General features: G+C 40.1%; 4 protein-coding genes across 4 annotated transcripts; 2 read left to right on the forward strand and 2 right to left on the reverse strand.

The window, feature by feature from the left end:
- The first annotated feature begins 1403 nt into the window (after positions 1-1403).
- On the forward strand, positions 1404-2050 carry LOC101304888 (putative phytosulfokines 6-like). Its single transcript, XM_004302977.1, has 2 exons — positions 1404-1649; positions 1755-2050. The coding sequence occupies exons 1-2, from the start codon at positions 1518-1520 to the stop codon at positions 1860-1862; spliced, it is 240 nt and encodes a 79-aa protein (XP_004303025.1). The 5' UTR covers positions 1404-1517; the 3' UTR covers positions 1863-2050.
- An 890-nt stretch (positions 2051-2940) lies between these two features.
- On the reverse strand, positions 2941-9518 carry LOC101305191. Its single transcript, XM_004302978.1, has 8 exons — positions 8710-9518; positions 8442-8450; positions 7325-7426; positions 6731-6988; positions 6423-6548; positions 5857-6318; positions 3534-5492; positions 2941-3357 (listed from the first exon to the last, which is right to left on the reverse strand). Exons 1-8 carry the CDS (start codon positions 9109-9111, stop codon positions 3343-3345), a joined length of 3333 nt encoding a protein of 1110 aa, XP_004303026.1. The 5' UTR covers positions 9112-9518; the 3' UTR covers positions 2941-3342.
- Positions 9519-9684: 166 nt separating this feature from the next.
- Positions 9685-12256, forward strand: LOC101305488 (ribosome production factor 2 homolog). The gene is made up of 6 exons (XM_004302979.1): positions 9685-9835; positions 9941-10144; positions 10779-11024; positions 11138-11377; positions 11458-11523; positions 11804-12256. The coding sequence occupies exons 1-6, from the start codon at positions 9767-9769 to the stop codon at positions 11960-11962; spliced, it is 984 nt and encodes a 327-aa protein (XP_004303027.1). The 5' UTR covers positions 9685-9766; the 3' UTR covers positions 11963-12256.
- Positions 12257-13022: 766 nt separating this feature from the next.
- On the reverse strand, positions 13023-15625 carry LOC101295258 (heat stress transcription factor A-3-like). The gene is given in 2 exon segments (XM_004305316.1): positions 13023-14517; positions 15311-15625. Coding segments are annotated over 2 exon segments (1371 nt in total). The 3' UTR covers positions 13023-13461.
- Positions 15626-15901: the final 276 nt, after the last annotated feature.

Raw genomic sequence — 15901 nt, forward strand, 5'->3', positions numbered from 1 at the left:
GAGACAGAAATATGGGAATGGTGGCTAAGGCCGGCCATTCAGGAAACTTTTAACCTAGCAGCGAGCTAGCTATTAGATAAGTTCATATTCAATGATGAGAAAGATCGAAGGGCATGCGTATATATATAACTGGTAAGTGGGTTGATCTGTGTCTCTGTGTGGGAAATTAAGGGCCAGGGGTCCAAAATGAGAGTGATGTATACGTTGATCGAGGTGTCAACAAAGACTCAAAGTGGATTTCATATCAGCTGAGCTGAAGATTAAAAGACAAACGTGTAAATCAAGAGAAAACAACCCAGAAACTTGAAGACTTAAAATATTACTCATTACTAATTATATATCATGCAGCAGCATGTAGTGTAAAGTCAGTGGGAGTTTGTGGAAATTGGGAGAAAGTTACAAAGGCATCAGTATCACTTCTATTATCAAATAATGGAGAATAGCTGTGGAAAGCAGTCCACAGGTTGACTGGTTGAGAGTCTCTTGTCTTTCTACAGCTCTAAAGAGAAAGCTAGGTGAAGAATCAGATCGAATACAAAGGAGTCGTGAAATTTCTTTGCATCTTTTAGTCCTTTTGCGTTTAAAACTTTATTTGGAGTCTGCACTGCAATATGTGACAATGACATCCAAGTAAAAAAACAGAAATAAATTAAGTTAATAACTACTTCTCTTCATCACAAACAAGCTCTACCATATAAACCCAAAAAAACCACTCATAGAGATCATACGAGTCATGTGTAAACACACAGGTAAAAGGTTAGTATGTCTTATCGTGGGATAGTGCTCCTTATCACATCACCAACCCTCTTTTAACTTTTATGAATTCTTAGCAAGAGCAGTACATGTTAGGGTAGCATGTATTTTCAGAAGTGTTTCAGCACATTGTATTGCTTAAGTACGTCCATTATTCCATATTGGGATATTAGGTTACTTTGTTGTACGTTGTATATCTAACCCAACACCGACAACCTAACAAGTTCGACAATTTGATCATTAGTAGGGAAATCATTATCATGAATGCTTTGAGTTGAATGGAGACGATCATTCCCTCAACATTTTCATGAATTTGTACCATTGGATAGAACTTGGGTGACAAGCCCTGATCACCTCTAGCTAATTAGCACCAATAAAGAGAAGTCATATGTGACCTGTCATTTAACAGACTTCTCATAAATAATGTACCAAAGCAAATCTTGCTGCGGATGCGTTGGCAAATCTTGGTCATCTATTGCCAATTAAAACCGATGCTGCTCAAACTGATCTTTACTTTGACTATCTTAATTTAGACCGATTTAAAGATTTTTCTTTGTAATTTATTTCAAAAATTACGGAAGCAAGTTTTGGGGCCACACAAACTGCAGTGCTATAAGTTGCAATAAGTTGTAACTGCTTTGCTTGAGGACCTTCCATGGGATCCTACGTTAGCTATAGCTTTGCTTTCGTCTTTATATAAACCGTCCTCTTCGTCACACCTCTTCTATTTATCGCAAGCACAGCCCCCAAATCCCAAACCAACCATGAAGAAGCAGAATCTCCTCCTCGTCATCTTTTCTCTCTTTCTTTTCCTCATCATCTCATCACATGCTCGTCGTCTTCCACAAGACCAAGCCTCAGCAACCGCCGCTGCAGATCATGATGACATCATGGACGTGAGATTACGACTCACCCTATAGCTACCTCTTAGTTAATTTATCTCTAAATGTAAGCTAATTGATTTCCTTGATCTGTTTTTGGGTGGTGATGGATCATTTCAGCTGATGGGATCGGAAGAATGCCATGAGAAAGATGAAGAGTGTCTCCAGCGAAGGATGGTTGCAGAAGCTCACCTGGATTATATCTACACCCAGCACCAGAAGCCATAGGCACATCAAATGGGAATAGGATTCCCAGATGCTGAGTAGTAGTATTACCATATAACTACGGACTTGTGCTGCACAGAATAATAGCAGTGAGATGCCAAATCTTAGAAGTATAGCATAGAACCAAAAACGTATGTAACCCACATGTTGGTATGAATCATATATAAAACTGTTACGTTATCACTGATTGGATTCCCTTTAATTTGTTATTGAGCTTGGTATGAACTTCATTTCTTCGGTCTTTGATGAGTTTATGACAAATCTCAGAAACAGTGACATGGTATTGTTGACCCTTTTGACCTGTGTTGACACCGAGGGTGTTCTGGAATTGCAGAGTTTTTGGTCAAGAATTGAAAATTCAAGATGGGTCGCCATCAAGGCCGGCCAAGCACTACAATTCTACAAATTAGTACCCGAATTCCACTAGGTCTCACTGTATCATGATAATACATTTTTTTTTTTTTTTTTGGTCGAGACATGATAATACATATTTGGCCAACGCAACAATGAAGATGAAGTAGGGGGGCTTATGGGGCTTTTCCTTCCTTCACAAGTTTTGCAGATATATAGTAAGATTGGCGATCCCATCTAAGAGAGAATCTTCAGAGACCAACATGTGCAAATGTGGAAGAGCATGGCTTCAACCAGAAAGCATGGTTTCAACCAGAAAGCAGTATAGGCGGAATGGTAGGCAGACAACAAAATAACCCTAATAAATTCCCATGTTCTCTAACATGAGAATTGAGAACCAAATTGGAAGGTTTAGAGTTTCGTGATTACAACCAGTGCACAGTTAAAAGATGCTAATGTACTTGGAGATGAGATTTACAACAGAGGAGAATATAATTGAAAGAACTTTAAAATTTCATCTGCTGCCCAGTTTATAGGGTATAGAGAACTCTAAAATGTTAAGCAAGGTGGCATTATCTACCCCCTCTCCAACACAACTGAAGTAATAACAGGAGAAAGTAAAATGAGAAAGAAAACAATTCATTTAGAATGCTATAACCACATCCGGCAAAGGAATTAGGGGTTAAAAAGAAAAAAGAAAAAAAAGGAACTGAAAAGAAAAGATAAAAAGAAACAAAACTTAGTTCCATTATTGTTGTATCGATACATAGGGCAATTGTGAAGCTGAAATTACATGGTTCCGGAATCAGGAGTGTATTCCTTGTTTTGCTGGTCAGATAGTATGCTATCAAGGAAAGTGCTTCAGCAAAGTAACAAATAAAATAGCAAAACATCAAACCACTCTACTTGTAAAGTTGTAAGAGAATCACTGAGATGCAAACTATCTGGAATGTAGATCTATTTTCTCTTTTCTTCTCAACTACAAATGAAACAAAACAGAAAAAATGGAGCTAAAACAAAGACTCCCACCACTATTCTGTGGCACAACACAATTAGCACTGAAGGACAACTCAACTAAAAATACACAAGTAACCTGAATTCTCATATATTCATAACTCGTGTTCTTGAAGAACTAATCATCCTTTTCCTGCCAAAAAGTAGAGAGACGACATTATCATCCAAAACAGTCTAAAATTATGCAAAATGATATTACAAAAAAAGGAAACAGCTAAATAGGCAAAGGCATCTTGGTGATAAGATCCTTCAGAATGAGGGACTGCCAGAATACATAAACAACGCTATTGCTTATGAACAAGAGCTTACCAATTTAACTCGTGTAGCAGCCAGTCCCAATTCCTCAAGTGAATTTTCATCAATACAAGTTGCATGCACAATGGGACCCTTCAGAACGCTTCCCCCTGCAGTTCCAAGTTCACCATCCCCAGCTGGAACAGTCATATACACAGCTCCTTTGAACATCCAGTCATCACTTTCTTGACAATAGAAGTCTTCAAAAGTATTGCCACATATAATACATGCACACTGGCTTTCATCAGCTGGAACCGTAGGCTCATTACTGGCCACTGTCATGCCAGTCATGTCATTTGAATTGTTGGAGTCAAGGTCAGAAGAACTTCCTGCCTTTCCAGTAACCCAATTGGCTGAATTTGCATACCACCCCCTTGATGCCTTAATTGAACCATCTGCTTCAGGAGTTTTCAAAGCATGCCATTCCAAGTGCCTATCAAGACGTTCTTTAAGTTTGAGCCTGAGTCCACATAGGATACATTTATGTTGAAGGTCGTCAAAAAGCTCATCGATGACAGATGGATGTAACTCTCGGATTTTATCTGGCTTAAACTCAAATCCTATCGGGTTCTTTTTTTCCGTCTTAGTAGATTGAGCCAATGCAGCAGAAGGTTTGACCACCTGTTCTGCGAGAGGTGCATTATCCCTTCGAGATGAACCAGGAACTATTGATGATGCTGAACCCGGAGAGATAGAGCTAACGGTAGTCGTGGGTAGTTTCTGAATTTGCACTTCTGTCGGCTTATGAGATGGCAGAGGTGTAGTTGACTCCGACTTTGATGCAGATATCAACCCTTTGGCAACTAAAGAGCTTAAAAGGTTTGATATTGGATCCTTGGCATTTGAATCTTTTGCCGTTGAACCACCCTCTTGTGACAAAGGTGGTTGGCCAGGTGGAAGAGGTGGATGTCCAACCTTCTGCAGAGTGCTTGAGGTGGTTGGCGAGTTATCACGGGAAGGATGACCCAATGAAGGTGCTGGTGCAACCTTCAACCCTGGAAGTGCAGCTTTGGTAGGTGGCCGTCCAATTGGCAAGGGTGGTTGACTAACTGACTGTGGTGGCATTTTTTCCATGTCACCAAAACTGGAACTGGGAAGGCTACCAGTAATTGATTTGTTAGAGAGAATTCCGGTCTTCAAAACAGCGGCCAACAAACTACTTGTGCTTGACTGTCCTGAAGTTTCTGCAGCAAGGAGATTAGAAAGATCTGATATAGAATTTCTGACTGTTGAGGGCATTTTATGGGGCTTCTCAGTCTGATCCGAGGATTCAGGCTCTGTAATGTCTTGTTGTTGGAAGGGATAGTGGTGCTTTGATTGGATGGCAGCCATTGACGAAGACAAAGCCTTCAATTCTTGGGGCTGTGACTTTGCCATGCCACCTAATCGGAGATTGGAAGTTGGAATAGGTAAAGAGTCCTCGGTATACTGGCTATGTAACCCTGAGTCCGACTTTCCCAAAATTTGAGATACTTTCAAGTCAGGAGGAAGGGATGGAGCTTGAGCAGGGTCTTGCTCAGCCAAATAATGACGGGGATTCTGTATTTTTGATGCAGGTAAGGGAGCATGCTGGTGCATCAGTAACTGTCCAGATGGTGATGCAGCCCTCACAGACTGAATCTGTTGCTGTTTCCCTACAGCTCCATTAGACCCTGATGCAGCATTTGTCGGCAACCCAAAGCTTGAGGCCCCAACATGAGAAGACATCATCTGTGCTCTATTTCCCAACCTCGCCACCGAAGAATCTCCACTTGTTGATAACCCACTTAAACTTGAAACATAACGCTCTGAATGAGCTGAATTCATGACAGGAGTACCGGAAGAGGTCAGCCGATCCACAACATGCGATTCTTGCAAAGACCAAGGTGATGGCATACGGTGCCCAAGAGCAGATATGTCTTTCTGTTCAACAATATCAGTATCCATGTCCAGATCATTAACTCTTTTCAGTTTACGAGAGCCACCTCCAAACCCCTGCATATGATCAAAGGTCAATCAGCACACACACAAGATAGTGTTTTTTATAAATGTAAGATGGTCCAAGTTTGTCAACCTAGTGACAAAATGTGTGATAACAAATGAAGACATTTCCAAACCCACATCATTAATTCTCACAGGGCAAGGAGAGAATGAGTAGTTGCTCAATAACTATGCAGCTATCAAGTGAACTCTTATACAAGCACATAGCTATCAGAAGCTAAATGAAGAACAAAGAAACGAGTGGTTTCTTTGGTTCTTGCATATGTATTCGCTTGAACAGAGTCTGAGAAATATTTTAACAGTAGAATAATGGAATCTAAGGGCCCAAACTTTTGAACAAGTAGAAATCCTTGCTTACCATTTTCTCTGAATCGTCAGAAATCCAGCGCTCTTTTCTTGAGTTACTAGAAAGATCAGGGGTTACATGATCTGTCAATCTTGAGTTCATATCATCCCACATGTATTCCTCTTCCTCAGAATTCTTCCAACTACTGGACAACCCACCCCTATTTCTACTTGCAATGGCTTGTGGTGTCTGTAGACGAGGATCAGCATTTGCAGATTTAGGTGCTGAGTAATTTAATCCATGCTTCTTGTTAAAACCATTTCTCTGGCCGGAAATTGTTTCGGCAGCACTGCTGACACCTCCATACCAAGGTTTATCATGTCCTTGCTCGATAATATTCCCACCAGATCGCCCAATGGCCAAGCTTGAACTCCTAGGAAGATCAGAATCATAATCAGATTCATCATATTCGCCACCAACATTCTTCTCATGAAAACGCTCACTTAGTGCATCTCTAGTTGAACGCTGAATATTCTGCAAAAGTTGACTACTATGTGAAACTATATAAACAGTGGAATAATACACCATCAAAACCTCTTTATTTTTTTGTAAAAGAAAAGTCTCTGTACTTTACATACAGGCATTTTAACAGGAGGATCAGCCCATGATCGTCCAGCACTGATGCTTGCTACTCTGTCCGACCTCTCTATATCGTCAATCGAGTTTGTCATAGTCCCATCAAAGTCACTAGCCATCCCTTTTGTCTTCTTACCAAAAACATGCAGAATAAAAGAGCCAAAAAATTAGTGGTATATATAATGATAGCCTAAAATATATTCTAATTCTAAATAAAAATGAGAAGACAAAACTCAATAGGAATGAAAACTCAGATCAATAGATACTTATGAAGTAGATAAGTAATCATGCATTTCAGACTTCCACTTACCCTCACTGGTTGCTGAAGACGCTGCCTTTCCAAGTATTTGGGGTTCACATGAATGCTATTTGCTGGACGTTGTGACTGTGAGTCTGGTCTAGATGATGAAACTCCAGAGGACGAACCATTTGCTGCAGTAGTAAACCCAAGTTCTTTTTCAATCATCTGAAGTGTCTGGGCAGGGAAGACACCTTTCCAAGTTCCAAAAAGATGGCGCATGCTTTGATGTATAGGAGGTTCAACCTGTCTATATGCCTTGCAGAATACCTAGAAGTCCAGAAAATGGGATAAAGTGGTGATTACACAGTAAATCAAACAGAATAAGGTCTTTCTGCTGCTGTGGCACATTGGGATAGTATTAATAGTTTGTGAAGCAGAAATCTTGTTTTCATCCTTTTTTTAATAAAATTTGGTACTTAGTAAGTGGATGAACAATTGAACACCAGGAAAAGTAAAAGAATATGATTTTTGAATTGCTCAATCTTAATAATTGATTATTGGGAAAAACATTTTCTTACATCTCAAAGTAAACAGCATGGTTTGAATCTACCAAAACAAAGCGTAATGAAAAATGATAAGCTTCATGCAAAATAGAAAGCTAACCTCAGGTAGCCTGGCGGCAAAGTGTTTTATGTAATCCCGTCCGATATTTTTTACAATACTGTCCAAAAGATAAAGTGATGGTAACTTCTGCTCACTAGGAACCTGCAAAGGACCTTATACAATCAGAAACAATACACTGGTTATAGCAAAATTCTTTCTAAGCAAACAAATAGGTGAAAAACAAACAGCTCAACTCCAGAATGCTTCCGGAGGAAGTTGGCAATGGGGAAGAAGCAGTGTCAGTATAGGTTCTTCACACCATTTTAATGATAACAGAAGCAGCACAGCTGCAGGTATCATGACTTCTCAATTAGCACATTGTGCAGTAGAACCTAGTACCATCTAGAGTACAGTAACTCAATAACTGTAAAATGTCTCTGATTTATTTCTTTGTTTCTTTCTAACATTGATAAATTAAAATAATTATAATGCATTACCCTGACCCAGCCTGAGGTGCATGTTCAGGTCCTGTATCACCAGGATTTTTCAGTCTTCCTTTTAACATAGTATTGAGAATTAGCTAAGAAGTAACAGTACACCCGGCCTCTGCCAGTTTTGCATAATATAACTTCTAAAGAAACATCTCCAAACACCACAGATTCTAGAGCTCAGTATATTCATTTAACACAGATGGGAGGAATTTAACGATAACAAAAGAATACTGTAGAGATTTTTTGGGCAAAGCCATGTTCACAAGAATGCGATTAATTTGCTTTGATTGGGAACCAGGTGCAATCTGTTGCATGAATCCCATTTCAGATAAAATGACTACATTATTCTCATGTACCTACACTCTACAAACACAGCACCCTTGGCGTGCAATGGACATAATAAATTTTCGACAGGTGACTACAAAAATGTCAACTCAAACCTGTTATAACAACACTCATGCCTGTTATAATACCTGGATGGAGTCAGCAACAACAAAACGATACAAACCCTGATTGAAGTTAGTTGCAGCGTGACACTCAACTATCTTATTGATACGAGGTTCCATTCAACCATGGGGAAATGTGATGGACAACTGAACTTTCCATTCACAGTTAGTATTAGGCCACTACAGTTGTTGTAGAGCTTTTGTTATTTGCATCCACAGAGATAAAATTAAGCTGAATACGAAACAAAACTACAAGTATATGAACACATAAACACATCGCATCCAAGAGAAACACTTTTTCCGCAAAAGTCAGACAAAATCACTTCTTTTTCTCGAATTTTTCACTAAATCATTGGCACAACAAGAGACATGCATCAAAGCACTACCACAATTTAATCCTCTTTTTCGACCTCCACGGCATTTTTTCCCCCAATTTACAAGTAACTAAAAATAAAAGGCGCCATAGCTAAAATAATGAACAAAAAAACACAGCTAGAGCTACATACACAGTGTAAAAGCTGGGTTTCACCTCAATAATGTTGGCGCAAATAGTCGCAGTGATAGCCTTGGCCGCGTTTTGGCTCTCCCCGGCGATGATGGTCAAATTGGTGATGATAGGCTTCGAATTGAAGGTCAACTCCGCCAGCGCCGTCCGGTACTGGCTCACAAGCTCCTGGTGGTGCTGCAATGGCTGAGGGACATAGGCTCCGCCGCCGCGGAGGTCATTGCTCTCCGACTCTCTATCAGTCACTCTGAACCTCGAAAGCACCGGATTAGCTCCGCCAGGCCTCTGTCCAAACCCTCCTCGGCCGTTCAGATTCGGATTCACGACGCCTTGGTCGTCGTTCAGTCTCGCCTTCTTCAAGCCTGGTTCGTTCGATCTGTTGAACGGCCTGCGCTCCATGTCCATCAATGGCGAAAACTCAAACCCTAAATCTGATTAGTGTGTGATTTACATAACAGGCATCTGTGTGTGACTATTTGAAATTCAATCTAAATTCTAGAATGAAAATAAAAAAATGAAAAGCTCTATAAATTTGTACATATGGAGAATCGGGGATAAACCCTGGTTCAAATTACAAGTATACAAAATTGACGAGACTAAAACTAAAAGAAAATTTAGAATCTGATTAATCTGAGGCCAGAGTGTGGAGCTTGATCGGTGAAATGAAGGAGGTTCGGATTTGGGAATTAGGGTTGAGATTTGGGGAAAATTTGGGAGAAGAGTGTGCGTATATGAGAGAGATATATAGCAGAGGAGCAGAGCTAGCTCGTTTTGTAGACCCAAAAAAAAAGTAACAGAGAGCTTTCGTGAATGAATCGAAAAAAAAACAAGAAGATTTTTTTATAATAAAAAATGGGTCGGGGTAAAAGGGAATTCTACCCGACCCGAAATGGGTTGGGGATATTGAAAGCCCAAGTTACAGGCCCGTAAAGCCTCAATCTCCTCGGACTAAAACCCTAAAGCTTTCCCCTCCAAAACAGAGCTGAGAGGTTTAATCGTTGCAGCCGAACTCAGTCTCTCGACTTAACCCAGAAACCAAAGCTCTCAGCTTTGTGCAACCATGTTGAGAATCAAAACTCCCCAGAAGGCCAGGGCCAGAAGAGAGCTCGAGAAGCGTGCCCCCAAGCTCGTAAGTCTTCCACATCCCCCATGTTCAAAATCAAAGCTTTGATTTTTGTCTGTGTTTTTTTTTTGGGTATGATTTTTACGAACTGGGTTTTGTGTAATTTTGAAGATCGAGACGGGGAAGAAGACTTTGATACTTCACGGAACGAAAACCAGCGCTGTGTTGAACGCGGTTTTATCGGACATTTACCATTTGAAGAAGGAGAGCGCGGTCAAATTCAGCCGGAAGAATAAGGACGTTTGCCCTTTTGAAAATGGCGGCGAGACCTCGCTGGAGTTCTTTTCTCATCAGACGGATTGCAGTCTTTTTGTTGTAAGTACAATACCCATTAAGCCCTTCTCCTTTTCGTAAATGTATATGTTGTCCAAACGTTTCTATTTGGGCTGCAAAAGATAATTGGAGTTGGTTGTGCTGAGAGAGTGTGAGGTTAGGTGTGTAGATACAAAGATATAGAGTGAGGTAGAGAGAGATGGGGGTTCTGGGAGAGACTAGAGAGCTTTAGTGGAAAAGAGCATGTGCGTTACCTGCTTTTGTGAATTGAGTGTTATGCATTGATTTTTCAGTACAATCTGTTCTTGGTCGCGTTCCTTCTAGTTTGGCAAATGTGGTTTTTCTGCTCTTATAAATTTATGATGATACTGTGATAAATTTTAAGTGCGTATTAGTCCTCTTCTAGATTTTTAGGTTTCAACTGGGCCATTAATTCATTGCTGCAGTCTGTAATAAACAAGGTTTATCTATCCTTCCAAAGTGTCTTGGTAGACAGTGGAGAGATGCTTATGCCAATTGCTCGAACGGTCGAACCAAACCATTGTCACCTTATTTATGCTGAGTTTCAATGCTCCACTGTTTAACTGATATCGGGCACTGTAGCTGTGCGCTTGTAATTTTTTGTTCTTCTGTTTTACGGGTATCATTTTGAGGTTGTTGTTGCTTTTATATGCAGTATGGTTCTCATACAAAGAAGCGGCCCAACAATCTTGTCTTAGGGAGAACATACGATCACCATATTTACGATCTTATAGAGGTTGGGGTTGAAAACTATAAACGCATGGACTCATTTTCATTTGATAAGAAACTATCTCCACATGTGGGATCAAAGCCTTTCATTTGTTTTATTGGAGAAGGATTTGAGAATGTACAAGAGCTTAAACATTTGAAGGAAGTTCTGCTTGATCTGTTCCGAGGAGAGGTAAAACTCTAATGCCTTTTTGCAGAATTCTTTCTTTTTAATCGAAGATTGTATATATTTTTACTTCGGAGTGAAGAGAAATATAATTACGTCCATGGATATGATATATGCAGGTTGTAGAGAAACTAAATCTTGCGGGATTAGATCGTGTATATCTATGTTCAGCTATATCTGCAAACAAAGTGATCCTCACACAGTGTGCGCTGCGACTGAAAAAGTCTGGCACAGTAGTTCCAAGGACTGAATTGGTAGAAGTTGGACCCTCCATGGATTTGGTAGTTCGTCGGCATCGTCTTCCTAATGATAACCTAAGGAAAGAAGCCATGAGAGTAGTTAGAGATCAGCCTAGGAAGGTCTGTTTAACAAACTTGACCTCTTTTCTTTCGTTTTCCCTATGACATGTCTGTAACATATATCTTGTTTTTACTTGCAGGACAAAAATATTATGCAAGACACACTGCGAGGCAAGGTTGGCAAAATCAATATTCCAGATCAGAAGGTAAAAGGCTGGGAAAAAAAAAACATATTTCTTTCGTATAGATCTAGTTAATTTCTTTCGTATATAAAGTACATGGTCAGAGATATGCTGAGGAGGGAATTGCCTCTTTCCTCACTGGAGCTGCATGGACATATAAATATCATGCCCTGTGGTTAAAATTGCGGTTTCATTATTCTGAAGTCAAAGCATGTCAAGCTAGTTGCATACTTATCCTCTGTTTTCTAATTTATTTTCCCTATTGTTCATTAATGTGTTCATTTCTGAAAATCTTTGGGTTTAGGTTGATGACACGAAGTATTTCCACACAAAGGTTGGGGATTCATATGTGCCTCACAAGACAAAAGGAATTAAAAGGGAGCGCCGTGAAGCTAAAATGAAAAAGGAGGAAAAAGAGGGTGATGAGCACGCATCAAAGAGGCAGAAGGAAGATTCTGAGTAATTCTTTTCGGGCAAGCAGTCTGTACTGGGTTCAGTGGTGTTACTTGCTGTCATCGACTTTACTATTGTGCCAAATGCTAGCAAGAATTGAAGTCAAAGGGTGGCATAGATTCGAGTACCATGGGACAGTCGTCTTTATCATATTTCATAGATTTTTTCTACTTATCATACATTTGGTTGTGTGTAGCATGAGTTATATCTGTTGTTTTTTGTGTGACCATAATGATGTGTACACTTCAATGGTGGTGAATCCTTCCTTTTCTAAAATCTTTCCCACCCATGAATATCATTTTACTTGCACCTTTTTTCTTTTTCTTTTTTCTGAGGAAATCATTTCTGTGCTGTATGATTGCAAGGGTTTCATTGGACCATTCAGCGAAAGAAGCTTTCCTTTGTCGCAGGGAACATAACAGTTCCTAGTGCTGAGCAGACTGCAAGTCGTTGGTGACTTGGTGGCTCATTGATAGTGTATCTTAATTTGTTTTTTGTAGTTGCTTCTTATTTGCTCCCCTCATCAAAGCAGATGCGACCTTTTCAGTTTCATCCAGGAATGGAAATCGAAAATGGAAATTTTTTCAGTTTCATCCATAAGGTCAGTTGAATTTCTTTATAATTTCACAGCCGGAATAAAAAAGTTTCCCGACACCCAATTTTACAAATCCAAAATGCAGGAGACTGAAATGCGTAATTGTTCTCAATAGTCTGAACAGTTGCGACTTTCTCCTTCCTTTTCTTTCATATGTTTCCTTCTAATAAAAACAACATAGTGACATCCAAAATCGGTGATGTTAGTCATATGTACTCTAATCAGCGGAGTAACAGCAGAAGGACAGACCAGATTCATCCATCTTCACTTATGCATGAAAAAATCTTAGCGGCTTCTTGGCATGTCCAAAAGCACCAAGTGAAGAAATGAGCTTATAAGATGCACTGCCAGTCAAAGCTTATACTTTGACATGTCTATAGCAAACATTCTATAAATTCATATCATAACAGTATAAATTCTTCTGCAGCCCTGCAAGATTAAACTAGACTAGACTAAAACAAGGCAGCTATATATCCATTTAATATACCTAAAAAGAAAATATCTTACCGGAATATAACACAATGAAAAAGGGCAATCTGGCCAGTATGACCATTTCCTCACAACAGATTGCAGACTGCCCATCTCAAGAGTTAAAGACCTGCAGTTTTGACAGCTGAAAACTATCTGTTAGCAAGAAGACCTTGAATCCCAATAAACCTTAAGTGATGCATGCAACTCAAAATAAATAAGAATAGGTTCCCCACCTTAATAACAACTAAATTTTAGAATGAAAATCATAAAAAAAAATAATGAAGAATAAAAGCGAATGATAACGAATGTCAAACTTAATATATTCCTCTTTAAATCGTCCAAATCATAGACCCCTGCAACTAAAAATCACTAAGATCCTCAAGGGCAGCAAATGGGCAAGAGATGCAGCTCTATGGATCAATATCAGCTAGATCATATTTTGGCTATCCATCTTGACTTGCACGCTCATCGAATGCAGATTCATCAGCTGGCCACTTATCAATGCCTGACCCTCCTGCTGCTTGCAGTGCACCTATGTCCCAGATATCAAACAATCCATCTGACGTTCCCATCTCTGGCACATCGTAGTTGATTGGATTACCCCAAAAGCCACTGCTACAACTTGACATACCAGCACTGGCATCAAATCCCATACTCCATATATCTTCTTGTTTAACCATGCTCTCAATCCCAGGAAATGAGAGTTCCTCAAAAGGCTTCTCCTTCATTAAATCATCCTGGAAAGAGATGCAAGGCTCGGGATTAACCTCCAGTTGGGTCACAACACTCTTGCCTTTCGAAAGTGGATCTTCAGTTACTATGCTTGATGCTCCTTCACCCTCTTGCTCTGGTGTTTTGATAAAACCTTGTGTTACTTCTAGTTCATCTGAGTCAATTAACCCATCAAGTGCAACATTCTCAAATTGAAATGGCATACCATGATCTGGAGGGTTTTCAGTAGGAACTGCATTTACATCTGGGACTGCAGATGACATGGTATGAATTCTCCAAGCAGGTTGGTACTTCACAATCTGCCCTTCCACATAAGGATCAGATTTACCTACTTCACGCTCACGCGCCTTAACAAATTTCCTCTGCCCAGTAGGAGAGCCTATTACTTTCTGTTCTCTCTTCTGTTGAAGTCGGGCTGCGAATGCTGGGTTTTGAAGCATCTTGGCCAAGAAAGAAACCATCTGCTTCTGTCTCTGCTCAGCAGACACCAGCCTTTCATTCACTGTTTTCATCTGGTGAGCTGTACCTCGCTGCTGCTGTTGCAAGTCAACAACTTCCTGCATCAATAGACTTCTCTGGTTCCTCAACGACTCTACCTCACCTTCGAGTCCTGGCCTAACTGCTTCAGCAGAAGGACCAGTAAAGCTCCCAATTTGTAAGGACTGACATGACTTGCGCCTCTGGATGTTCTTCAACAAATGTCTTTTGCCCCTCAGGAAAGCTTCATTTGCAAACTCCCACTTATCTGTATCGATCTTGCGAAAACCCTGAGAACATGGTACAAAGAAATTTAAGTATGGAATGGAAAGAAACAGCACATAAATCTACAGATAGATATGATTATTCAAATGGTTAACAGATGATCACACAAGACATATTAAAGGCATCAAGTTTCATGTATAGGAGCTATTGACAAATTGGCATTATAACTAATTTCAATATGAACCTGGATTCGCCCTGCCAAAGATGAATCCCCCCTCTCCAGTACAAATCCAGAGGGGGAGATGTTCCTTTCGTGCTAGTAAGCCTCCATTCCTAATTAACAAATCAATGAAAGAAGGACCTCTACCATTTCCATAGGATTGACTATACAGTATTACGTTTAATGATAAAGCTCTTACAAATCTGCTACATCATCCAGAGAGATTTGGACATCAAAGTAACAAGACGGAGAGATAGAACCAGGGAAACCATGATAGACAGAAAGAGCATCATCAACATCAAGAAAAACGAAAAGAACAACACATTCAACAAATTATCTTTCGAACCCATTAAGGAAAACAAGCATTCATTCCTTGCAAAGAAATCGTATAGTACAAATGAATCCTTGTTTCCTCGGTTACAAATCAGTATTCATTACAACAAATAGTGAGCTAACTATACAAAACCCTCCTACTCCAAATTTTTACATCAACAGTTTAATTTACAGAGTGATAATGGGCTCAGCTACACCTGTACATAATCGTATTCATCAAACCCAATTGAGAAATTGAGATGATAAACAACAGTTGATCAAAAATTAAAACAGAAGCTAAAGAAGTAAAACAAACCAGAAAACACAGATAACATCAGCCAAAAGAGGCTGAGCTACCGCAAGATACCCACATAAGTATTAAGCTGGCGAACAAAGCTGGAGAAATTGTTGTGCTTGAAATTCCGGGGCAGGACGAGCCTTGAAAACTCCACAGGGTCCCAAACCACGAAGCTGGCTCCAGCAGAACCCCACGATATGATCAAATCCAGCGCCGGGTCGTCCACCAAATCAAACGTCTTGGAAAGAAACGGCGGCACGGGAGTCTCCTGCAGACACTGAAGCGGCTGCGGCACTCCCACACAGCCAGACAGCTGCCCTTCTAATTCCATCGACTCTCCCATTTCCGGGTCCAGTTCAGGCTCTCTCGGAAACATAACAAACTCTTATATTGCACCAATTGAACAACTCTGGTTTGTGGGTGTGTGTTTGGGTGAAAAATGGGGGATTGGGGTGGGTATATATGGGGGGTTTTGGGAATGAGAAAAATCCAGAAAAGGGGAAATCAGAGTCGGTGAAGGAGAAGCACTGTATATAACAACAGTGGGATGTTGGGTCATCATCGAAGGTCTGAGCCATTCAGGTGGGGCTGACTGGAATATGAGACGATGGTTTTGGAG

This window comes from Fragaria vesca, linkage group LG6 (genome assembly GCF_000184155.1).
Source record: "Fragaria vesca subsp. vesca linkage group LG6, FraVesHawaii_1.0, whole genome shotgun sequence".
Classification (NCBI taxonomy): Eukaryota; Viridiplantae; Streptophyta; class Magnoliopsida; order Rosales; family Rosaceae; genus Fragaria; species Fragaria vesca.